The 27,518-nt window shown below is 37.7% G+C and overlaps 1 protein-coding gene across 2 annotated transcripts; it reads left to right on the top strand.

Moving 5' to 3' along the window:
• Window positions 1–1,446: 1,446 nt before the first annotated feature.
• On the top strand, window positions 1,447–27,280 carry auh (AU RNA binding methylglutaconyl-CoA hydratase). 2 transcript variants are annotated; one of them, XM_088011308.1, is made up of 10 exons: window positions 1,447–1,718; window positions 4,546–4,613; window positions 5,266–5,353; window positions 5,537–5,623; window positions 14,325–14,417; window positions 14,524–14,580; window positions 14,724–14,911; window positions 15,012–15,062; window positions 23,620–23,667; window positions 24,717–26,197. In XM_088011308.1, the coding sequence occupies exons 1-10, from the start codon at window positions 1,526–1,528 to the stop codon at window positions 24,750–24,752; spliced, it is 909 nt and encodes a 302-aa protein (XP_087867434.1). In that variant the 5' UTR covers window positions 1,447–1,525; the 3' UTR covers window positions 24,753–26,197. The 2 variants fall into 2 exon arrangements, with proteins under 2 accessions (XP_087867434.1, XP_087867432.1); XM_088011306.1 differs by lacking the exon at window positions 24,717–26,197 and adding an exon at window positions 26,272–27,280 and having other exon boundaries at window positions 1,450–1,718.
• The last annotated feature ends 238 nt before the right edge of the window (window positions 27,281–27,518 follow it).

Raw genomic sequence — 27,518 nt, 5'->3', positions numbered from 1 at the left:
TCTAATGGAGAAGTTGTAGGACGACCTTAAAATTTCAAGCGACCTACAATATGGACTGCTCACCAGTTCTGTCAGGAGGAATGAGCCAGAACTCCAGCAAACTAATGTGATAACTTTGTGGAAGGAAACCCAAAAGGTTTGACCCAAGTCATGTAGTTTAAAACAGAGTTATCCCTGACACTGACCAAATGTATGTTTGCAGTTTAGTATATTACTGCTAAACCTGTCACTGTTGAGAACTTCTCAGTAGTGTCCCTGAGCTGCCTGCTCTGTTCTTTATGATGCTGTTTGTTCACAAATGTCTGTTAATAAATTTCTGAGGCTTTTACATCCTGTAATGGGTGAGTTGAATACAAATGCATACATCCTTTAAATTTTCATTCATAAAAATATTTGAAAACCATAAATTCAACTTCATATTTGTGCTGTATATTTTGTCTTGGTCTTTCACATAAAATCCCATTAAGATAGAATGAGGAAAGTTCTGTTTATGTGACAAAAAGTGAAATGTTGTTCAAATGTCCTCCATATAAACATTAACAGTACGTTGTTTGTGCGATAGGGTGACAAGATGAGCTTCAAGTTGTTTAATGATTTTACAGAATTACACCAGACTGCACAGAATTGATACGCTACTCTATTGTGTTTACACTAACCCCCGCGTCACTCAAGAGATGGATATATTTTGCCATCTCACCCTCCCTACAGCAGTTCTTGTACTAGAACTCTGAGCTCTCTAAGAGCTTGTGACAAGTTTGTGTTTTACTTATTTCTAACATATGTCAAAGTTTGCATTCTTTAGTTAGAAACCTGCTGAATTGATTTTCATTTTTCTTGCTCAGGTGGTTAAGTTTTCATAACTCACTCAATTTTATTTGCACAGGTGAACAATGAAGAACATACCTACAAAACATATACAAAAAATTCTAACACATTTTAGAGATATTTAGTTTAAATTTAATCATTTATCTTAATTATCGTTAACTTTAGACATGAATTTCTTTTACAATTTTAACTAAGTGGTATTTTTAATTTATTTATTATTATTATTATTATTATTATTATTATTATTATTATTATTATTATTATTATTATTATTATTATTATTATTTTCTTTCAGGACATAATTTTTATATTATTGGATTTTATATATATATATATATATATATATATATATATATATATATATATATATATATATATATATATATATATATATATATATATATATATATATATATATATATATAGTACCCCCAAGAATTTAAAACTACTTTCACTCCTGGTATTAGGAAGGACAAAATCGAATTTTATCTTGCATAACCAGAAGTTGGAATATGTGGGAATGGAAAATGATTGATTGGAAACTCTGCTCTCTTTATCCTCATGAACCATACTCCATACCAGTAGGTGACAGTAGTGCTACTTAACTTTTTTTTTTTTTGCCAACCGCAAATAAAAATCGAGAAGAAGAAGAAGAAGAAGAAGAAGAAGAAGAAGAAGAAGACCTCTGTAGTTCACGGTCATGGCTGCTGCAGTGGGACGTTTGTCCCTGTGGTTAACCTCCAGAGTGAACGTGGATCGGAACAGAGCTCCATACATGTGGTGGCGACAGCAGAGAGGTTGCTGTTTCAGTCGCCCCATAGGTGCAACACGGAAATACAGTTATGACTCCAGGGATGACCTGAAGGTCCGGTATCTGGATGGGGAAGATGCGGGTACGTAGTTCCCCGGTGGTAATAGTATCGAATGTCTCACATTATTCTGTTTTGACACACCGAAAATGTTAAGTACAATCCGATAGATCCTTCCTTACCGAATGAAAAACTGCCTGGTGACTGAATCCTGAAGACTAAAAACATATTTCATCACTCTCCGCCAGAGCAACACCTCCTGTGACAGGATGTTCCTATTTTAAAGGCAGTAGTTTATATTTTGTGACCAAAACAGTCAGTCATGAGGAAAAATAAGCACACATCATTAAATATTAAGCACTTTCAAAAGATTGTGTGTGTGTGTTTTATATATATATATATATATATATATATATATATATATATATATATATATATATATATATATATATATATATATCTGGAAGAGCAAGTGATTTAATTACAAAAATGCCTTTTTTTAAACCTAAGATATCTACAAAACATTTCTAACTTTGGAAAAAGTTACATCACCTTACTTCCTGGATCCCTTTTGACCTCCTGTGTCAATTGGAGAATATAAGTATTTGATATTCCGCCAGCAAGTGAAGCCTGGCGTCTACTGGCTTATCACTCACTGGGGGACCGGGTCACCGGGTCATGTCTGCACATTTGGAGTTAATATTCACCCCACTGTGGCAAACTCAGTGACTTTCTTGCTATGTTTAGTGACATTTCAGACAAAAAAAAAAGGTGTTAGCCAAAATCAAAATCGGCAGGTTTTTTAAAGCTCGGCAATCGGCCAGAAAACTGCAATTGGTGCAGCCCAACTTAAATTGTAATACTTACACACACATATTCATGACATACTTTGATTAAATTAATTTATCTAAAATGTAATTCCAATAGCTAAAAATTTAATTTATACCAGGCGAGTCTTTCTCCCCTGAGAATGTTGACCGGTACTGGACTGATTCTGAGCATCCAAATAATTTTAACAAAAGTTTTGCATATCTTAGAAGCTGATGTAAGATAAATGATTATGCTCAGCAGCAAACAACATATTACCAACTATAACTCAGAATAGCTCATTGATTTATTAATGTAGCAGCTATGTAGCCTGACGTAAAAACATTTTGCTAGACAATGTCAAACATTGAGAAGTTTTAATTATTCTTATCAAACTTTATCAAACACGCTGTTTTGAAGCAAAAAAAACAACTCAGAAACATCCAGGGCCAACCACGAGAATCAACTCATTTACAGTTAAGACCCAGTTTCACACAAACACAAAGATGCTAGCATAAATATTTAGCTGTTGAACTGGACTGTTCAAGGGCGCTATCAAACACAAATCTTTTTGATAAATATTACATTACCAAGACGCATGAAAACAAACCTTTATTTTGGCTGTTTTCTATTCTTCTTCTTTCTTTTCTCTCTCCCTGAAGGATAAGCTGTTTTTTGCAACATTCTTTTGCTAAGTCATCTTCTACTGGAGCTTTGGACGTTTGGATGAGCACTGTACATTGCAGCTCATATTACCGGTGAAGCATGACCTACACGGCTACCAGCGGGCCCCGAAGAACAATTCATTTTTTTATTTTTGTCCATAAAAATAATAATTTCTACATACATGATCAAATATGTGTTATTGTAAAACAGAAATCACTTAATAATGAAATTTTGTATTGTTATAATGACAGAAATCGTAAAAAAAAAAAAAAAAAAAAAAAAAATTGGCTCCACTCAGGTGCCCCTTAGAGGCCATGGGGCCCCAAGCGACTGCTTAGTTTGCATATACCTTGGGCCAATTCAGCAGGAGGTACAGAAATTAACAATGCCAGAGTTTGTAACGCCCACTTTCTGGGAGGTAATGATCGCATCATTTAAATTGTATTTTCAGATATTTTATTGAACAGTTACTTAGAAAGATATGGCCAAGTCAAAGTCCAGACCTGAATCCAATCGAGAATCTGTGGAAAGAGCTGAAAACTGCTGTTCACAAGCGCTCCCCATCCAACCTGACTGAGCTCCAGCTGTTTGCAAGGAAGAATGAGCAAGAATTTCAGTCTCTTGATGTGGAAAACTGACAGACAAACCCCAAGTGACTTGCAGCTGTAATCGCAGCAAAAGGCGACGCTACAAAGTATTAACACAAGGCGGCCCAATAATATTGTACGCCCCACTTTGCGGTTTTTTTATTTGTTAAAAAAGTTTTAAATATCCAATACATTTCGTTCCACCTCATGATTGTGTCCCACTTGTTGTTGATTCTTGACAAAATAATAAAAGTTTTAGATCTTTATGTTTTAAGTCTGAAAAGTGGCAAAAGTTTGAAAAGTTTAAGGGGGCTGAATACTTTCACAAGGCACTGTATGTCCAGGAGCCCCCTATTCCATAAACTGCCCCTTATTGTCATATATTTTGTGTTAGAGATGTGTTGCATACATGACACCCTGCCTGAGCATGGAAAAAACTTCATCATCTTGTTGAGTATGTCGCATGTTAAAAATAATATTGGCTGATGTTGGTCTATTTTGAACATCTCGGTATCAGCTTGATTAGTTAAACTGGGCTGATATTAACAACCACTGTCTTTCCATCTTGTTGCCATTTGTGTTTCAGGAGGGTTAGGGGGTTTGTCATGGGATATTGTTTTGGTTAAGAGACAGTGATGCACCAAGGTATTTTGTGTTTTTTTGTTTGTTTGTGTTTTTGTTTTACTGAAGCAGAGAAGCAATGCATGTGGCGTTGTTGAAAGGGAAGGGGAAATATATAATTAACAGTTATCTTCCATTACAATAATATGAATATCGAACATCAATTTCAGAATGAAATTTATATATTGGTCCATCCTGAACTATATCATCATATTGCATCTCTGTTTCAGGAATTGTTGTTGTTGGGATAAATCGACCAAAAGCCAAAAACTCCATAAGCAAAAATCTTGTCAACATGGTATGTATTTTTTTTTTTACCTTTCTGTTTTTAAAAAATCATTTTAGAATTACTTGACTCTCATTAAATCATTTCTAAGTTATTTTGATAAACTTCTAAATGTTTAATATTTTTGTGGATTTGTGCTTTAAGGCTACTTTTGAAATCTGAAGGTATCCATTGATGGGGTTTTCACAAAGTGATATTTGGTCTTTCCTTGATAATGTTTGTTTGATGCCTTGTTTAAATTGAGTGTAAACCATTGACTAAAGACAATCAAAAACACTTGAGAAACAGAAGCAAGTTGGATTTAAAATTACAATAGATTTCTTGATACTCATTTTCCTGAATCGATGAGGCAGACGTTTCATCTACTGATTTGGATATGCATTTGTATCCTGTGCAAAAAATTTAATGATGATGACGTTACAACACGTAATGATGTAACGTCATTTCATGTAATGACGTTACATCATTGCATGACTGTTAATGATGCAACATTAACAGTCATGCAATGTTACTGTTAATGTGTAACATGGACTGTTTTTGGAAAAGTCCATTCTAGTTTCCTCTGTTTCATCCTGTGTCACATTAGGTTTACAGACTTGGATAATGGAACACATCTTCTGTAATATATCAGCTTTTGTTTTATTGTCTTGTCTTTTTCTTCCAGATGTTTGAGGCTGTAGAGGATATTAAGAAGAATAACAAAGTGCGCAGTGTTATTTTATCCAGCTTGGTTCCTGGTATTTTCTGTGCAGGTATGCTCTTGGGAACTATGCTGTTTTACCTTTAGATGTAAAGTTTTGTGTAAATGTGCCAAGTGCTTATTTGTTCTTAAGAATGCTATGTTCAGAAACCACAGCAGATGGCCCTTAATGGTTCATCTTGCAACAGGAGGCTAAGACACAAAGTTGATGCTGTGATTTTGTTTCTGTGTATAGGTGCAGATCTGAAAGAGAGGGCAAAGATGCATCAAAGTGAGGTGGGACCGTTTGTTTCAAAAGCAAGAGCCCTCATCACAGAGCTGGGTAAGAACATCCTTAGGTTCATTAGGTAGTTTATTTGCTCCTCTTCTTTCTTCCTCTTCTTGCTAGAACCAGTGTTCTATCATAAATATAGTAGAACTAGACGACCTAGACATTTTCCAAAAGAAATTGTATTGGACAAAGTTTGGTGACTGCATGAATTTATTGACCATCAGTGATAGGCTGAACCATTCCATGGTTGTTTTTTAAGAGCAATTTTTTATTCTGCCTGTGAGTTACTCTTTTAATTACATTAATAATGCTTTATTGAAGCCAAGAGAAGCAGCTCACAGACAAAACAACAACCAATTAAGTTTGTAATGGCACACACAAACTACTTTCAGCTGTAAGCAAAGCTTTTATTTTCCCTAGAGTGCCACCAAATGCAGCAGCATTTTATAAATTCAAACATAGAACAGAAAAGCAGAATCCAATGTTCAGAAAATACATTTGTGTAAATAATAACTGGCCCAGGTTGTATTTGTAGAATGTTGTCTCAACAGTGGGTGAGAACCGTCTTATCAATGAATTTCCTGCTGAAGCTGCAAAGGCCATCAATCTAGATGTTTGTTACTCATTGACCCATCAAACTCCTTTTGTATTCGCTTGTCAGAGAGGAAGCCACTGAGGAAAATGATTAAATTGGCTTAAAAGGAACGATTTACCTTTTAAGTAAATCGTTCACAAAATTCTCATTTGTCTCCAACCTGGACTCCTGTCTGGTCCAGCTGAACTACCACTGCGGCTTGTGGGAATTCTCCCACTGGAACAAGAGCGCTGCCGACTTCTGATCACTTCAATTGGAGAAATGTTTAAATATGGTTGAATCTGACCAAATTATTGTATACCATATATATAGTAGAAACTATAGAAATTTGGGCTATGATAGAGATCTGTGTTCTACCAGCTAACCGCGGTAATGCTTGTTGATGACATAATCGACTGCCTTCAACCCATAGAGCGAGCGGAGAGCTAGCAGGAAGCAGCATGGCTGAGTGCAAGAGAGGAGCTCGTTAGAAAGACGGGAGCAAAAACTTTGATTATCTGAATGTGGTTTGGGTTTAAACAGTCAGACCAGGAATGTTATCTGCAAAGTGTGTGAGGTGACACAATAATGAATTAAAATTTAATTAAAAACAAGTTGTGAGATTACATAAATTCAAGCCACTATAGATGAGTAGCTCATAATTTAAATGCAATCATTTAATTTTATTGTTTATATGTAGTTATTGAGACCACAGTCAGTTTTGTTGTTTTTTTCATTGTGGAGAAAAAGGTTGCATTTATTTATCTGCTTGATGTGTGATGGCATGATGTGGATTCTCCATTGAATACTTTTTAGACATAATGAAATACAGTGCAATTGAATATGACATTATTATAATTTAAAACTTACAGGTAAGAATGAACTATCACAGGAATTTTTGACACAGACTGTCAAAATGACAGACATCATGAAAGTTGGGTAACACTCCTGACAGAGAGATCTGGAAGATGACTCGTCACTGTCGATGCGTCAATGACTTCAAACCAACTCTGTCTGGCCGGCCCAATTGGAACCACAGCTCTGAGTATTTTAGGGCGTGGATGGGACCGGGCTTGAAGTGCTAATCCACTGAGCACAGCAGTCAAAATGGGGCTGTGGTGAAGTCAGGGCCTCATGCATAAAGCGTGCGTATCTGCGGCGCCATATTTTATTCACAAGTTGGCATGTATAAAAATTAACTTTGCGTCAAAGTTTGCGCAAATATACGCACACTTTTTCGCTGGTGTGAAAATGTGCGGTACCCACTCCAAGTTTTTCTGTGGACAATATCAAACTACAAAGCGTCAAAACTCACTTAAAATACACTGAAATCTTGAGGGGATTTAGTTATTTAGTCCAAGAAGCATCAAACCCGGTGTTTTTTTCATGGTTTTAATATTTTATTGTTTAAATGTAAAAAATGAAACTAAACTGCATTTATCCTCAGACAATAACCTAACATGCACACAAAATAAAGAAAATAAAAATAAAAGGATGTGAAAACTTCACCCTAATGTAAATAGTACTTTTCCTCAGTTTTTGTCTCATAAAGATGTAACACATTGGTCTGTGTGCTGAAGCACATGAAATGCATCTATGGGGTCATTTCATTCTCACTAAAAAAAGAAAATAGGGTTGGATCAGCAGATTAACTCCAAACAAGGTGTGTAGGCAATCAAACGTACATAAGTAGCAGCGCAAAACCACAATTACGCGGCACAATGTAATTGTGGCACATAGCCAATGGAAGGATTCAGAGGAAGCGATTAATCATATTGATCTGCTGGGAAATATTGGTGATGGTTTATTAGGGTTTACATAATCCAGACTGATCATCCTGGAACTCTGAGCAAAACTTAAAGAAGGAGCCGTGCGGTACCGGATGACTGCAGTCATCCTTCAGTCAAGCCATTCTCACTTTGTGAATGCTTCTTTATGGACAGAAAGCATCTTTATTCTTTAAATGTCCAACTTCTGCACATGATTCTACTATTTAGAGCAGCATTTCTCAACAGGGGCGTTCAGAGGACGGCAGGGGTCACTGGCGGAAATTTTTACAAAGGGGGGGCGTTTGCTTGAAGGTAAACTTTACACCTTAAATGCACAACAATACCAGTTTAGACTTTGAGCAACTTGTTAAAACTGTGTTGTGTAACATTAAAACATGCTTGGCTGCAACTGTATCGATGGCAGCTCTTCTTCTCTTCAGTATTTGTTAGCTTTTGGCGCAGCTCCTCTCCTGCTACTGGTAGCTTCACCGCATCAGTTCAGCGTTACACCGGCTGATGATGTTGCTTGTCTGGAGTCTGATTTTCAAATATTTTATGTTTTATTCAGGATTTTTTTGCATATGTTTTGGCAGTGCTATGATCATGTCAAAGCAGCAACTTATATTAGTGTTTTAATGTTCGTCTGGATGCTGCCCGCTTCCATGGAAGGACAACAGAAAATCGCTCTTATAAACATGTCACGATACCCTCACTGTGTATCCCTTAGACCAGGGGTGCCCAAAGTGGATCCTCGGGGGCCGGAATCCTGCATGTTTTATTTCTCTCCCTGGTGGTAGTAACAACCTTCTCAGCAAGTCAGTGTTCTCCTTAGGCCTTCTAATGAGCCATCATTTGATGCAGGTATGTTAAACCAGGGAGAGAACTAAAACATGCAGGATGCCGGCCCTCCAGGACCGACTTTGGACACCCCTGCCTTAGAAAAATGAACCCATTTAAATAAAGAAATTCCTCCATGGGTGATGCCTCGATAGAGAGCGTGATCTAGTATGAAACAGTAGCACCACAGCACTTTTGAATTTTAGTCATCAGAATACTGATGACTAAAAGGTTTACGTTAGTCTGCTTTTCTCCATTGATACGTGCTTCCCGACAACTCCGCTCCTTATGGGGTAAAAAAAAGACGATGCGCATGTTGCGCAAAACCCTGAAACAGGAGAACCGTGACATAGAACGGAGCAACGAACTATTAATCTATAAATCAATAGACAGGTCTATAAAAGATATAATCTATGTTCCTGTCTCATATTTGTATGGCATTAAAAGGATCTGGTAGTTTTTCCAATGAAAGCTCTGGTTTGCACAATAAATGCCATGTGGGTGAAATTTTATGAATGATACTCTGATGTCCCATGCTCCTGAAGGCAGCACAGAGCTGCACCACCAGAAACTCACAGAAACATTGGAGAGAAGAAGAGTTATGGTTGACATAGTTGGAGTTCTATCCATGTTTTAATGTTACAGAGCTCAGTCTTTTTACAAACAGTTCAAAATTTAAACTGGCATTGTTGTACATCTCTTATCTGGTCATTTTGTGTAATATTTAACAACTAGAAAATGGCACAGAACAAGAATATTTTTTCCACTGATTTGCTGCTGCTAGGCCTACAGATTTTAAGTTGAATGTTCTTTCATTGCATTTTTCTTAGACGCCTGTGAAAATAATTTCTATTCCCATGGCTTTTTTGTTCTCTGGGAAATTATTTTTGATGATAAATACAGAAACAACCATAAAAATCAAACATCCATCCATTTTCTGTACACCTTTGTCCCTTAGTGGGGTCGGGAGGCGCTGGAGCCTATCTCCAGCTAATGTTCCGGGTGAGAGGCGGGATACACCCTGGACAGATCGCCAGTCTGTCGCAGGGCAACACAGAGACAAACAGGACAAACAACCATGCACACACACTCACACCTAGGGAGAATTTGGAGAGGCCAATTAACCTGACAGTCATATTTTTGGACTATGGAAGGAAGCCGGAGTACCTGGAGAGAACTCGCCATGCACAGGGAGAACATGCAAACTCCATGCAGAAAGACCCCAGGCTGGGAATTGAACCCAGAACCTTCTTGCTCCAAGGCAACAGCTCTACCAACTGTGCCACTGTGCAGCCAACACCAATAGATAGTAATATTAATATTAAAATAATATTCAGTGCAAAGTAGCCTACAAAATCTTTGATGGGGGCGGTAAAGGAACCTGGATAATGGATAGGGGGGCGCTGACCCAAAAAAGGTTGAGAAACACTGATTTAGAATAAACGTCCACATTCCCACTCAAAGGATTCTCTGTCACGGTGTCTGTCTTTAAATACCTGCTGAAAACGCTACTGTTCAAACAGGCATTTGCACAGTCTCTATTTATTTTTTTATTTTCTTTTTCTTTAAAATGTATTATTTTTGTTTTTGTGAGGTGACCTTGTGCCCTGAAAGCACATTTTACAGAAAATATAGAATTATTATTATACTCCTATAAACAAGGACATTGCCATGGTTACTGCTTCACGTGGTGGCAGACTTCTGGGTATTTATACTAATTTACTTATGTATTTGTGGGTGGCGACAGGTGGACCAGCAGCTGCGCTCTATTTCCCACAAATTGGAATGTATAAAGGAAAGGTGCACAGCCATGTGCGTGTGCACGGCTTTATACATCTGACTTTTTTATGCGCTGGAGCTTTCTAAATTTGTCAGTACGCCAAGTTTTAATGTGAAAACGGTGCACTCTTTTACGCATGAGGCCACTGGACAGCGGAGTATAGAAAATAAACTGAATTCATGTAGGTAACCCAGTGTATACACATTAATGTGTTTCTGTGAGGGATTAACCCCCTCCCTAACAGGTGCTGTACTCTGTGTTTTGTGTTTGGGGGAAGTAGCTTGATTTGTTTGCCTGTTTTGGTCATCTTCTCTTCTCTTTGAGGTCACCTGATCATGTGCTGCCATGGAAGCGCGCCCATGAGCAGTGATGACAAGGATCTGTTGTTTTCAATCAGCCTCATTGGGAAAATCCATTGTCAGAGAGGGAGGAGAGTTGTATTTTTAATTTTGTTTGGATCCAGATTTACGTATTTTCCGCACTATAAGGCGCAACTTCAATGAATGGCCTATTTTAAAACTTTTTTCATGTATGAGGCTATTAGAATGAACCAGTGTTGTGGTACTCGAAGTTGGTCTTGGTCTCGAGACCGGTCTTAAGACCATTTTTTGATGGTCTCGGTCTCGTCTCGGACTCAACCGCATTTGGTCTCGGTCTTGTCTCGGTCTCGGGCTCTGAGGACTCTGCATTTTATTTCAAGACCAGTCGAGACCGCAACTGTGAAAATATCACTAAACGTACAGGATACTGTCCAGTTTATTTGTTAACATCTTTGCTTTCAGTGGATGCAAAATGTACCAATTAAAATCCAAGCAACTGTTTCTGTTACTCCCCCATCCCTCACCCCTCCCCACTTTTCGCTCGCGCGTGGCGCTCCAGGACATGCGCCATGGTTTTCTCTCAGCGGCAGAAAATGTTTGTCTAATTGTCAGTAATATAATAGCACTGCAAAAATAGTAAGAAATCCGATGGCCACAGCTAACTCAACATCGCTTCGCTTTCACAGACGGTGGGGACAACGTCTAACTTTTTTCGTCACTTAGAAAAATAGCTCAAAGTAGGTAAGCTTCGTTGACATGATGTTAGCAAAGCTAGCTGTACAGAGACACATAAGAATTTGTGATGAAAAAAAGTTGTCACTCACTGCCTGAATTATTGTGCGGAGGTGTTGACTGACTTGTCGCACATATGGGACAACGCTATGTCCAAAAGTCTGCAATATAGTGAGGTGACATTCAGAAACAGTCAATTCTTCTCCACGGCTCTTTACTTATTAGATAGGACTGGAGTGTCACTCACTGAGAGCCGTTGTTCTATCAGATTACCATACGCTGTCAGAATAGCATACATGCAGTGAGTACCATGCCCGCGCATGCGCATTAAGAAGTCCGACCGTCAGAGGAGTTGTCAATTCACCATACGCAGCAAGTTATGACGAAAATAAGTCATTAAATTGTTTTCAATGATAACTATATAGATATACATATGTTGTCATGGTTTCAAAGTGTATTTAAAGCAGGGTCTGGCTGCAGCTAGAGTCAGCTACAACACACGCCCGTGTAAAACTCACTTAACCGCTAAGTCAGGATGCCATACAACTGTTAATAACAAAGTGTATGACGATCTACGTCATGATTCTATGTTGCTAGCATACATGCAGTGAGTACCATGCCAGCGCATGCGCCTTAAGAGGTCGGACCGTCAGTGGAGTTGTCAGTTCAGCATACGCAAACAAGTTATGACGAAAATAAGTCATTAAATTGTTTATAATATGACATAATATGATAACTAGATAGATATACATGCGTTGTCATGGTTTCAAAGTGTATTTAAAGCAGGTCTGGCTGCAGCTGGATGCCATACAACTGTTAATAACCAAGTGTATGATGATCTACGTCATGATTCTATGTTGCTGATTAAATAAAATCATATGGTAATGACAGCGTATACATGTCTGAGCTAAGCGTATGACTATCTGACAGCGTATGCTGATCTGACAGAACACCGTGAGTTCGTGTTAAGCGTACGACGATCTGACCTTACAGAACACCCGTTCTTTGTTCTTGTAATGCTCTGTGTACACTGCATAATTTTTTAATTTAATTATGTACGTTGATATTTAAATGAACAAATAACTAAAACACAAGAACGAAAGAGCACGCAGAGCATGCACATTGCTCTTTGATTGTTTTTGTTCAAAGTGGCAGCTGTAATGTCTGCCATGGTGTCAGACTACCTGGCTTCATGTACTGGGATAGAGAGTGAAAACAGTCACGATGAGCGCCTTCTGTTTGGTTACTTCTTGCTTGTTGCTCCTTTGTCAGTGTTCATAGTTGAGCGTTATTTACCGTCAGTGCATTGCCTCAATTGTTATGTTTAATGGTGCAGACAGTGGTGGTTTCTTACATGAGCAATATGGGCAAATGCCCAGGGTGTTATGTTTTTAGGATGGCACGAGACCATCACGCATTGTAGCACAGAAATGGAATATTTAATATTGGTAAAATGTATTAAGTATTTAATATCTAGGTGTTCTTATGGGAGTATGGATCTTTCAGATTATTTTGAAAAGCAATTTTGATCATATTTTACATTTTATTTGTGTCATGTAGCTGTAGCTGGTCTTGGTCTTGACTTGGTCTCGGACCCTAAAAGTCTTGGTCTTGTCTCGGTACACTCTGGTCTTGGTCTTGTCTTGTCTCGGATTAGGTGGTCTTGAACACAACACTGGAATGAACGCTACAGTTAGGGTTTCCACCCGTCCCGTACGGGTCGCGATTTGATGTATAATAATAAAGAGATGGCCCCGAGTACTTTATATAGTAGGCTGCCCCATCATTGTTTCACTCACGGTGTTGGTGTTGCGATATTGTGCCCAACTGCTTTCTGGGTAACACGCTGGGGCATGGCCGGACGATGGTCACCCTTCTCCATTCGCGCACAGTATGTTGTGGAGAACGTGGTGCTAAATGACCTACAGACGACCTGGTCAGTCAAACTTTATAAACAAACCAGCGTTCTGACAACTAATCCCAGCATGCACTGCGCGCTTCTTCTACAGGCAAAAATGAAGTCGGCGGCTGCTTACCGTAGTTGCTAGATCTGTTGTGGCTCAATATTGGTCCATATATAAGGCGCACTGTCGGCTTTTGAGGAAATTGAAGGTTTTTAGGTGTGCATTATAGTGCGGAAAATACAGTAATTGTAACTGTGTAAACATTTTTTTTAGGAATATAGTTTAGTACAAATGTATTCTTTCTTTCTGGAAATGTAAACGTCTCCACCCCTCTCATTAGCCTTGGTGGGAGCCAATTCCTTAAAAGCCAGGTGGTTCAGATGAGATTCTCCCTCTTCTTGTTTGACTGCATGACATGCTGTAAACAAGCTGGAGATAAAGAAAAAAAGTTGAGAGCTCTAAAACTGCTGGTTTCAGTCTGGTCTTTGATCGCAAACTAACAGTTTCAATTTGAGATTCTCTTTTCTGTGAAGTTGGTGTAGGGGAGATAGGATGAAATAAGTTTGCACTTCACTTTGTAGGTTTGAAAGAGTTTGGAACCAATTGGCTAGAATCGAACCAGACATTAACCAACTAAATGCATCTGGACAATGGCAGATAGGGTTAATGCATTATGCATCCCTTGTTAGTTTCTGTGGTGTCATTTCCTGAATGGACAATGTATTGTTAAAAATAATATTGGTGTTATGGTTAATTAACCTATGTAATTTTTATGCTGAGTTATTTGTACATCAGTTTTTTGGGGGGTTTATTCATTTATTTTATTTACCTTTCAGATAATCTTTCAGTACCTACTATTGCTGCAATTGATGGGGCTGCCTTAGGAGGAGGTTTGGAAATGGCCCTTGCTTGTGACATAAGAATTGCTTGTAAGACTTTTACATTGAAGCTACAAAGACACATAATCAAAAAAAAGGGTTTACATGTATATATGTTTCAAAATACATATTGGTTTCTTCTCCTTTACTTCTGTAGCCAGCAGTGCAAAAATGGGATTAGTTGAGACACAGCTTGCGATTATTCCTGGAGCAGGTGAGGTTGAATTTCTACTTTATTAGTTTTTTCTGTTTTTCCAAAAGTAAAGAGGACTTGAAATCTTAAAAAAAAAAAAAAAGTTAGCTGCCATTTTGATTGTGTAATATTCAGGCTCCATTTTTCACATGTACTTTTTGTAGGTGGAACACAACGTCTCCCAAGGATTATTGGTGTGTCTCTAGCCAAGGAACTCATATTTACTGCTAGAATAGTGGATGGAAAAGAGGCAAGTCGTCTGGGACTAGTTAATCATTCCGTAGAGCAGAATGACAGCGGAGATGCTGCCTATCTCTACGCTCTTGAACTTGCTCGTCAGATCAACCCTCAGGTACTCAAGCAATGAGTTAAGCCTTGTATATTTAATTGGAAAAGAATCAGATGCATGACTAAGTGAAAGGGTTGTCATTTTAAATCTTTTGACTTTACAGGGTCCAATTGCAGTTAGGATGGCAAAACTAGCAATCAACCAAGGAATAGAGGTGAGTTATAGTAATTGCTTAAGTACTAACTTTATCAAAATCCAGTATAAATATGTATGCTTAATGGCCAAAGTTTGTATTGGGAAAAATATTTAGATGTCAGATTAGCTGTAAAACAATTAAGATTAGACTAATCTCCATTTCTGATCAAACACAATCGGGGATGGAGGGCTCAGGACTGTGTTTTTTTTCATGGACTTGGATTGTTATGCCTTGGTCTTGGTCTTTGTCTCATTGGACAAAATGGGTTGAGGTTGGCTCGAGACTAGTTTTTGTCAAAATTACAAAAATGTTTATCTTCACCCGCAGACACACAACAAAATGAATGTGAATTAAAAGAAACATAAATAATCACAGTGTAGTTGCGTCCCACTGTCTCAGAAACAATACAGTGCTATTTTTGCTAATGATTGCAAAATCATGTAGCATGGGAATGTTTACAGATGGCATTGGGTCCTTAAATTTAAAAGGGCACATCTGTGTGTTCACATGCAGGGGCGCCGCCAGGAATCTTGGGCCCCATGGCAAAAAATTAAATTGCCCCCCTCCCCCCCTTGTGCAACTACTGTTACAGTTTCTTGAGTCTATCTCCATATTTGTTAAAGTTGTCACAATGTTGTGACAGTTTACTATGAGACAGATAATCTGTGAAAAAAATCAATCTCCTCCACCTCCTCCCTGAACTACTATTGTTAGCTAAAGTCATGCACCGTTCTGACCAAAAACAACCAATCAGAACCAGGAGGACGGTCTTAGTGCTGTCAATCAATCTCATTCACTCACTGCTAAATGTGCAAATGGCGGAGAAACAACTTATTGTTACAGGAAAACTGTTTATCTGCCGTCATTGGTAGCTATGCTAACTAAACTGAGCATTCACAGTTTGAGCTCTGTGCTATGCTAGCTGCAGCATAGCACAGAGCGAGGGGGAGGGAGGATGAGCAGGCACATGAGATTGTGATTGATAGCGCTAAAACCCACCTCCTGTCTCTGATTGGTTGTTTCTAGATAGCACTGGGAGAAGGCAGAGGAAATAATTTTTTCACAAATTATCTCTCATGCCATACTCGCAACATAATGAGAGTTTCAAGAAATATGTAAAAAAATATTTTTTAGAAAAGTTACATACTGCAGCTTTAATTTCACTTAGGAGAGGACGGGTCAGGAGGGACGTGGCAACAGATCTCTGTAATTTAAACGCAAGCTAAGATAGAACTGTGTGGACTGGCTGCAGTCCAGACAGGAGGCTGTTTTTTTTTTTTTAATCATTTTATAAAGATTGTTTGAATTTCTGTCAGCAACAAATATAGTGTTTTTGTTGTGTAATTGTAAAAAGAGCAAAGACACAGAGAAATCCCTATGGATTCCCTAGAATGATGCTAACTAGGTTGTCATTGGACACAGTGTTGCTCAGTTTTTTACTGGGACGGGGGGAGGAATAGGGTTTATGCTGATATCATGGGTTAGAGTTGCTGCTGACTGACTCATCTGTTAATTGTGGTAAGAGGTACAGGGACACGTTAAATATGTGAATATCTTGGTTTTTCTTTTCCTTAATTCATTAAATTCTATGGAGGCAAACAGTAGTCTGTAGCTAAACTAACTATGCTGAATGGTTGATAATCTTACACAATCTACTCACCTCTCTTGGAGAAACACTGGGTTACAAATTCAAACTCTTGTCTTTTTCTGTCTCATCTCTCTATTGTTTTTTTGTTGTTTTTTTTTTGTTTTTTGAAAACTTGACTTCATTATTTTTCTAGGCAGCATAGTAACTGCCACAGTTGTTCTTGTCTTATACTGACTGCTGCTGAAAATGTCACTGTCAAGCGCGCCAAGCAGGAATGAACCATTTCATGCAGATACTGGGGGAGTTCAGTATAAATATAGATGTGTGCTTTTTGGTCTGGGAGGGGTAACATTTAATTTTTACTGCTAAAAACAATTTTAAAAAACACAATAACAAGGCCTCGATTTTTAATTTTTTTTTAAATTTCTGTAATTTTTTTTTTTTCTGGAGGGCTTCCTGTTGTCAAGGGCCCTTAGAATTGTCATAACTTTTCCCCTGCAATCTGACAGCAGAAAATAATGAAGCCTGCTTTATAAAAACATGAAGAATTTTTATGGAGGACCAAACCTGACATAATAAGACATAAAAGCATAAATATATATTTAGTTTTTCCTTGTCCTTTCACATGAGTTTCCGTCAAGAAATTTATATATTTTCTTTTTTCATTTCCCCTAAACATGCGTTTTTATCAAGAAAAGTAAATATTTTGTTTTGTCTTTTCCTTATACAAGCCCTCGTTCTTTTGTCATTGCCTCCGTGTGGATCATTATGTTAATGAGGAGAGCTGCCTTCCATGTCCAGCTCCTCTACTATTGGCTAGTAGAACTTTGGAACCAACGTCAGTGCATCAGATGTAGTGGGGCGTTTACGTCTCGCACAGTTGCTCGGTGAAATTTATTATTATTTTTGTTACCTTTTTTTTTTTTGTTTAAATTTAGCATTTCTCTTCAATAGCTTCTAAGTCATGTGACCTATTGAGTCAAAATCGGTGTGAAATTGTTCTACCAGTCTGTACAGATGACTGGTAGAACATGAGGTAATGTTCTACCAGTAAACATTACATGAGGTAAACCCATGTTTACCTCATGTGTATTTTTGTTTACAAATGAGTTAAACAAAAATAAGAATTTAGTTAAAATAGAATAAAAATGCATGTGACTCATATATACAGTTTAGTACAACAATTACACACTGATTCCTAGTCAATGTTGCACACAATATGGAAGCTATTAAAGAAAACATTATATTATTTAATATTAAAATTACTTAAAATATTGAATATGACTTGACATTTTAATAGAGGGTAGTGTGTGTCACGTAAAAGCATGAATTACCACTTCTTTGCCAGTTGGTCACAAGTACTGATAATTAGCACAATATTTACTGCTCATGAATTTAACATCCAACAGTCGACATCCAGTATGCAAGTAGGTTGCTTAAGTTTTTTCTATTAGTTTTAGATACTGAAATGTCTCTCCCCATGAGCAACAGTCAAAAGCAACGTGCAACTACACATAAAGCAATCCAGACTTCTAAAAATGCTATGTAGTTGCATTTTATTTAAGCTGCAGTACATAACTGTAATAAAACAAATATGTTTTCTCCATATTTGTTAAAGTTGTCATGATGTCGTAGCAGTTTATGAAACAGATAATCTATGAAAAAAAATCAATCTCCTTCCTGAATTACTATTACTCGTTAAAGTAATGCACCATTCAGACCAAAACAACCAATCAGAACTAGTAGGACGCTCTTAGCGCTGTCAATGAACTTCATTCACTTACTGCTAAATGTGCTAATGGGGGAGAAACAACTTATTATTTACAAGAAACCGTTTATCTGCTATCATTGGTAGCTATGCTAACTAAACTGAGCATTCACAGTTTGAATCTGCACAACTCTGTGCTATGCTAGCTGCAGCATGGAGGAAGGATGAGCAGCACAACATGATTGTGATTGACAGCACTAAAACTCTCCTGCCTCTGACTGGTTGTTTCTAGCACTGGGAGAAGGCAGAGGAAATAGATTTTTCACAGATTACGTCTCATACTATACTGTCACAACATAATGACAGTTTTAAAAAATATGTAAAAAAAAATTTATATAAAAGTGACATACTGCAGCTTTAATTTCACTCAGGAGAGAACAGGTCAGGAGGGACGTGGATTAGAGCTTCTGCTCACTCACTCATCTTTTTAAGTGGTAAAAGGCAAAGGGAACAAGTTAAATATATGAATATGTTGGTAATTTTTTCCCTTAATTCATTAAATGCTAGTGAAAATGAGGCAAACAGTAGTCTGTAACTAAGCTAATTATGCTAAATGTTTGTAATCGCACACAGTTTACTCACCTCTCTTGGAGAATATCTGGGTTATAAATCAACACTCTTGCCTTTTTCTCTCTCTCCCTCTCTATTTTGTTTTTGAAAACCTGTTTTTATAACTTTTCTTAGCAGCATAGTAACTGCCACCGTCGCCGCTGTATTCAGCTGCAGCTTCTACTGACTGTAGCTGCATACGTCACTGTTAAGCGCTACAAGCAGGAACGAACCATTTAACGCTGATAGGGGATTCAGGGCAAAAACGGATGTGTGTTTTTTGGTCTGGGAGGGGCAACATTAAATTTTTACTGCTAAAAACAATCTTTGAAAATATAATATGATTAATTTTGTATTTGACAGGACCTCAAATGTTTTATTTTATGTCTTTGAACAAAATATAAATAATTAAATTGTGGAGGGCCCTCTGCTGGTGAGGGCCCCTAGAATCGTCATCACTTTTCACCCCTTTACTGCGCCCTGGCAGTCAGTAATACCACCGGGATAAAGTTTGGTTTGGACTGTGACCTGTAAAGACAGCACCGAGTGACTGCGTGAGACGTAGACGCCCCACAACGTCTGACGTAGTGACGTTGGTTCAAAAGCTCTATTAGCCAATAGTTGAGAAGCTGGACATGGAAGGCAGCTCTCATCATTAACATAAAGATGCACACGGAAAAGTAAAAACAGGAGAGGAGGCAATGACAAAAGAACGAGGGCTTCTATACAGACAAGACAAAACAAAATATTTACTTTTCTTGACAAAAACGCATGTTTAGGGGAAATGAAAAAGAAAATATTTACATTTCTTGACAGAAACTCATGTGTAAGGACAAGGAAGAGCTAAATATATGTTTATGTTTTTCTTTCTTATGTCCTCCATGAATTTTAAGAAGAGGGAAAGCAAAAATGCAGGGCTTCAAAATTTACACATAGGCGTCAATCTCGGGGGGATGGGGAGGGTCCGGACACCCCCAATCTTTGAAAATTCTAGAATTGTCCCCCACAAAGAAATCATGAAAGAAACCTTTGTATTTAAACAATATCAGTATAAAAAAGGCAGTAGAAACAAAAAAAACAAAATAAATATGCCTTTCATCTAAGAAAAAAATAAGAATTATTTTTTAGGTCCCCCCCCACCATTGTTAGAACAATGGGTCAGTCCAAAGTGTAGGAGGAGCAACAGCAGCGCTGACCAAGTACACCATAGACATAATATAAGAGTAGACCCCGCATTAGCTGCTCCGGCGCAGGAAATACGGCGGCCATCTTGGAGCGGTCGAACCCCCTACTTTGCTCAACCAAAACAGCAGAAAATGCTTCAGCACTAAGGGATATTGTTGTTCGGATCGATGGATTATTAGTTCTGTGATCATGTCAAAGCATCAACTTATATTAAAAAGTGTTTTATTTCCGTTTGAAAGCTGCCCGCTTCCATGGAAGGACAACAGAAAATCGCTCTTATAAACATGTAATTACTAAAATCACGATACCCTCACTGTGTGTCCCTCTGAAAAATGAACCCATTTAAATAAAGAAATCCTTCCATGGTGACACCACGATAGAGAGCGTTCATTTTAACACCGGTGCTGTAAGTGGTCCGGTATGAAACGGGGGTGATAGAACAACGGAACCACAGCACTTTTAAATTTCAATAATCAGAATACCGAAATTGTTTCCGTTGTTTTAAAAGGTTTATATCAGTCTGCCTTTTCCCCATCGATACGCCCTGCACCTTAGGGGGTGGGGGAAAAAAACGACGCGCACATCGCGCAAAACTCTGAAACAGGAGAAGCGGGACATAAAATGGAGCGACGAACTAGATGTGAATTATGGCATAAAAACAGAGAATCCGACGCTGAACAGGGAAAAATCAACACATGATGTGAAACATATGATGATTAGGCGGCGCAGCAGGTGATGAGTGAAGATTAATGATGGTCAATAAACGATAAAATAAATCAGGAAAGAAACTAAAGTGGACATAGCAATAAACCAAGAGAGGATAATACTAATCAGAGGAAACTAAATGGAAATGAATGAATAACAAAATGCAAGAATAAACTAAGAAACTAAAGTAAATACAGAGGAATAAACTGGTATGGCAAGACCTTTAGAGCAATAATTGATACAGAGGAGAGTATGGCAAGAATAAACAGACACCATTTCCAGATAAAAGGTAAAATAATATTGTTGAAATGTCATGGGTTTGTTGAGACCACATCTAGTACTGAGAATAAATATATCTTACAGATCATAACAGTAAATAACTTATCACTTATTCATGTTTTTAATTAGAGTTGATATATTTATTTCTTCAATATTATTTTTCATGTCAGTGTTAATGTCATGAGGCTGACGACTCCATAACCCTTTCAGTTTGACTCATTAGGATTTGATTAAGAACCAGATTTGTTCTTTGTAATTTCTGTCCAGTAAAACTATTAATCTATAAATCAATAGAGAGGTCTATATAAAGATATGATCCATGTTTCTGTCTCATATTTGTATGTCATTAAAAGGAACTTTTGTTTTTCCACTGAAAGCTCTGGTTTGCACACTAAATGCCATGTGGGTGAAGTTTTATGGATGATGCTCTGATGTCCCATTCTCCTGAAGGCAGCACAGAGCTGCACCTCCAGAAACCGACAGAAACACTGAAGAGAAGAAGAGTTATGATTAATGTAGTTACAGATCTATCAATGTTTTAATGTTGCAGAGCTCAGTTGTTTTGCAAATAGATCAAAGTTTAAACTGGCATGTTGAACATCTTTTATCTGATCATTTTGTGGAATATTTAACAACTAGAAAATGAGAACAAGAATATTTTTTCCACTCTGATTGGCTGCTGTTAGGGCTACAAATTTTAAGTTGATTGTTCATAAAAATTTTCGTAGACGCCTGTGAAAATAATTTCTATTCCCATGGCTTTTTTGTTCTCTGGGAAATTATTTTTGATGATAAATACAGAAACAAGCATAAAAATCAAAACATCTACAATAGTGATAGTAATATTAATGATAAAATAATGGTCAGTGCAAAGTAGCCTACAAATTCTTTGGTGGGGGGCGGTGAGAGACCTGGATATGGGATAGGGGGCGCTGGCCCAAAAAAGGTTGAGAAACTGATTTATTTGGTAATGTTGCATGTTCTAAATTACTTGCAAAAACATTGACTGAAAGGACTCTTATTTAATGTTGAGGGATTTTTGCCTGTAAAGCGAACCTTTAGGGCACAGACATTTTACATTTTGTTTTGAGTTGAAATGAACTGAAGTCTTATTTAAGTTTGAGTGTTTAGCTTGTTAATTGTATTGTTAGAAGCAATTGTTTGCACTAATCAAAGACACTTTTTATTAAACTGTGGGAATAGCAACGCTATAGTTAATTTCTATCAAAACTATAAGTTTCAGGCTCAGGATTTTTTTTTTACTTTCAGCCCTGGTATTGAGAACCACTGCATATGCGTTTTTAGGAACAGCAATTCATCTGACACTGAATTGCTTTTATTCACATGATAATGCAAAAATAGATTTTTCTTTAAATATGACAAATCTTTATTAGTCTAATTTCTGTTTCTTAAATTTCTCATATAACTGTTGAACAATGTAAGTTGATTTTTATTCAGCTTAGAGAATGTGCATCAATTTGTGGCTGCATTTAATAACTTAAATATTAGATTATTACGACCATTAAGTGTAATGGCAAGAAATAGTTTTGATTGAGTAATCAACTGTTTTTAGATTAATCTTTGCATTTTGTAGAACACAAAAGGTAATGTCCTGAAATATTTGTTGACGTTATAGATGCTGTCTTGTCTCAGACGGTCTGGTATTGGAAGAACAAGTCTTGACTTCTTGACTTGTCATTTATTCAAACAACCAGTTCGCAATGCAAAGCAGAAGTGAAGATTATTACAAACTTTATCGTTATGATAAAGTAGTGTGTTTTAACTTTGTTGGGTTAGAAATTAATCTCAGGATCTTATTCACGAATGATGGGAAAAAGGGAGCGGGAGCTCAACAGATGGATTGGTGCAGCGTCTGCAGTCAACCGGGCACTGTACCAGTCTGTTGAGGTGAAGACAGCTGAGTCAAAAAGCAAAGTTCTTGATTTACGAGTCGATGTATGTTCCTACCTCATCTATGGTTATGGCTGGGGAGAAGGAATTCTGGGCCTCCCTTCTTAGGCTGCTACCCCCGCAACCCGTCCCCGGATAAGCAGATGATGGTTGGATAGATGAATGACTAAGATGCATGCATACTAAACTTAATTAGAATGAACACAACCCAAAATATGTCATTCAAACTTCATACTACAGAGGAAACACGCCACATGTTTTTTGATCATTTTTTTTATCTAGAACTTTAATAGGGAGTTAAATTTGACAAAATGTATTGAATTTACCCAGAACAGGTGTCAAATTTAAACAATATATTGGTATCAGTTGAAATAGAATATCCTTTCATCATTTTATAGTCAAGGGATTGTTAGGTCAAGGAACTCCTTAAGAGGAGTCACATCAGGTTATTGTGTGTCCAAAGAGATTGTTTAGACTCTGCCGTACATCGTTGTAGTATTTGTCCTGACATCAACCCAGGACAACATTTGAAGCAAAATGGTTTCAAGTTTCTTGTGTACTTCACTGACAAATGCCTTATTCACTTTCAGGTGGATTTATCTACAGGTTTGGCAATCGAAGAGGCATGCTATGCTCAGGTGAGTGTTGGATAATTGAGTTTCTGTAGTTCCCTTAAATGTAGTATGTGATATTGTGAGCTTTCTAGAAAAGTGGTTCCCCCAGAAAACTTACTAAACCTGGTGATGGGGGGCAAGGTAGGTTTATTCAAATAGAGTGCCTTCTACTTGTTAACCTTGCTTTCTGAAACAAGGCCCTGCAGAGCACAGGAGCATACACTATTGCCAAAGTATTTGGCCATCCATCCAAATTATCGCAATCGCAATCCAGTCTTGAGATTTCCTTGCTCTTAAATATTCCACAGTCAACTGTCGGCGATATTATAAAAAACGAGAAGTATTTGGGATTGACAGCAACTCAGCCATGAAGTGGTAGGCCACGTAAACTGAGAAAGCGGGGTCAGTGGATGCTGAAGCGCATAGTATGACTTTCTGCAGAGTCAATCACTACAGACCTCCAAACTTCATGTGGCCTTCAGATTAGCTCAAGAACAGTGTGAAGGGAGGAGCTTCATGGAATGGGTTTCCATGGTAACCAGCTGCATCCAAGCCATACATCACCAAGTGCAATGCAAAGCGTCAGATGCTGTTTTGTAAAACTGCCGACACTGGACTCTAGAGCAGTGTTTTTCAACCTTTTTTGAGCCTAGGTACACCGTTTTAATTGAAAAAATCTCGAGGCACACCACCAACCAAAAATGTAAACAAAGATACTCTGTAGTCGCCTATATTACATATATAGTCATTCTTATCAAAGTGTCTTGAATGGGAATCAAATAAACACAAAAATGTATTTTTACCATATTTTACATTTATTTCAAATTGCACGTTACATGTCCACTTCAAAAAATACACCTGAACAGTACCAAAACACTGTGGTGTTAACTTTAAAGAAGTTGTAGAAAACTTCAAAGTGTTTTACAACCTAATCCACAAGCATTCTTATAGCCGGAATATAGAAAATAATTCTTATTCTGAAAGAAGCAATAATATTTGGGAAAGATTTCACTGTTACAATATGAAGATTTTCATGTACAAAATGTCAATATCTGTATATTTTACCCATCTAGTGTGAAACCTGTGCATGTTTGGATGAAAGCAGCTGATTTCCTGGCAGAAATTGAAGAAAGACAAAGCTCTTCCTCAACAGCTCTCAGTCTCTCTGGTTTCAGTTTTTATAGTATCCAGGCTTGAGAAGCTCACTTCACACAGACATGTTGTGGGAAATGGACCCATGTTCTTTCCAACTACTGTTGAGCTTCACCGTCTTTTCCATCACAGTCGTCTAGGTACGATGCTCTCACCGCTACCTGTAACATTCATGCATCACTAATTCTCTTGTTTTAATGTAAAATGCTCTGTACCTACTGCCATCTAGTGGTAAGAAAATTACATGATTACGCCGCTAGTCACTACTAACCATGGTTTCGTTCACACCGAGCTTAAGTGCAGCGGCTTTATTTCCCTCCTGTAGTACCAGATCGACAGTCCTCAACTTAAAAGCTGCATCATATGAGTTTGAAAACATTTCTCCATCGTGCCTGCTGCTAGCATGTGGTTGTTCTAATTGAAAATTAACGCGTTCTTCTTTGATTTACAATTTTGACTTCTAATGATTCACTTCCTGCTAGAGAGCCCCCTGGTGGTTGAAGAAAAATACACAGAAAAGCTGCACCGGGCTACAATCCGCATGGTTCAAAGTTTAGGAAAAAAGTAGCAGCTTATAGTCCGGAAAATACGGTACCTTAGGTGAAATTGAATAATTTCCACGGCACACCTGACGATCACTCACGGCACACTAGTGTGCCGCGGAACAGTGGTTGAAAAACACTGCTCTAGAGCAGTGGAGGCGCATTCTCTCCAGTGACGAATCACGCTTCTCTGTCTGGCAATCTGACGGATGAGTTCAGCGGTTGCCAGGACAACGGTACTTGTCTGACTGCAATGTGCATGGATAGTAGAGTCTGGTGTGGATGAACTTGACTGGCCTGCACAGAGTCCTGACTTCAGCCCAATAGAGCCAGGCCTTCTTGTCCAACATCACTATGTGACCTCACAAATGTGCTCCTGGAAGAATGGTCAAAAATCCCCATAAACACTGTCCACCTTGTGGACAGCCTTTCCAGAAGATTTAAAACTGTTTTAGCTGCAAAAGGAGGATCGACGTCAAATTAAACCCTGTGGGTTAGGAATGGGATGTCACTTAAGCTTGTATGTGAGTCAAGGCAGGTGAGCGAACATTTTTGGCAACATAGTGTACCATCTTCAGTGGTACTTTACAACTGGCACGAAATTCAAAAGTTTACTCCATTCTTAGCAGAGTCAACTAACGAGTTGGATCTGGTGGATTGATACAGTCAGTGTGCTCAATCATTGCAACTTCACATAAGGACATGATCATTATTCGACTAAACAAAACAGCACACAACTGAAGTCTGCATTCATATGACTAGCTATTAGCTTCCACCCCTTTTTGTTTTCTTAGGCCTTGCTCATACACAGGCAAAAACAAATACAGGTATTTTAAGCTATACAACTGACCATATACAAATATTTACACTGTAAAACCAGATGTGAGACAAACCTCAGAAGTGCAAATTGCTTCTTGTACTTATGATTTTATAGGTGATCCCAACAAAAGATCGATTGGAAGGTTTGGCTGCTTTTAAGGAGAAGAGGCGTCCTCGTTTCAAGGGGGAGTGAGGTCTTGCGATTCATTTCAAGAATTTCTGCTCCAAAAGTTAATGTATTCCCACAGCTTTGAACAACCAAACTATTTCACTGCAAAGACTTTGACTTGAAAGAGTGCGGTAAAGACTTTTTTTTTAATCACAACACATGCCATTGTACTTTCAAGTAAAGGTGTGTACCTTATTTAATTTTCTTGGAAACATCTAGTACGTTATTAAAAAAATAGAATTTGATATGTGTTTTCCTTCAACAAATTACACGTCTACTTTTAGACAATTGGGAACTCATGGCTTACAGAAATGGTAAATAGAAAGTACATGTCTTTGATGTGTAAATTTTTATTGCAAACTTAGTACATGGTTTTTCACAAAACTGATAAGCTGCCATTTGGAGTTCAGTTTTGTACATTTTAGGTTAGATATGAATTGTTTAGAACCTGGCAAAGACCAGATTATTTATGTATTGTAATGCTGGAACTGATAAATGCTGGACCTTCCGTTTTCCATGACTGTATTAATGCATGAGGCTTATGTTGTTTTTACAGCTCACAAGGTTTCATTATTTTCTTTATGTATGAACCATATATGTGTGTACATGTTGGGTGTTTCAAGTAAAGCTGTTGCTTCAGTTTGCTGGAAATTATTTGAATATAACTAAACTGTCTCTCCTATTTAGTGCCAAAACTATAATGCCATATAATAACCACATTTTCAAGATTGTGTTTTGAAAACACCTAATGTAATAGTAGAGGTTGTGGGTGATTGTCATGAAACAACCCAGGTGATTTAGAACTTTTGTTTTTCTTTTCCATTATTCCTTGGTATTGTTTTTTGTTGTTTTAGTTTCAAACTGCTTTTGGTAAACTTTTGAATTAATGAGTCACATACCAGGTGAAGACTGGCCATGTATAGCAGCTGCAATAAAGTCTAATAGAAATGCCTGATCCTTTTTGCTGCTTTCACTTTTTTGTTACAAAGAAACAATTCGTTTAAATGTGTGGTCTCCTTATGATGAGATTATTGTGTAGTTTATATCCGAGACTTTTCACTGAAATATTAAAATCTTCATAGTCTAGGAAGACATCGTTTGGTGACCATCACTGCAGAATTTCCTTACCAAGTTCCTAACATTGCTTATATAATTTAATAGAGGTGTGCCGATCGATCGGTCACCGATCATAA

The sequence above is a fragment of the Poecilia mexicana genome, unplaced genomic scaffold (assembly GCF_051168715.1).
Source record: "Poecilia mexicana isolate PSO_F unplaced genomic scaffold, ASM5116871v1 scaffold_12, whole genome shotgun sequence".
Taxonomy (NCBI): Eukaryota; Metazoa; Chordata; class Actinopteri; order Cyprinodontiformes; family Poeciliidae; genus Poecilia; species Poecilia mexicana.
This window is presented reverse-complemented; position numbering and strand designations above follow the sequence as displayed.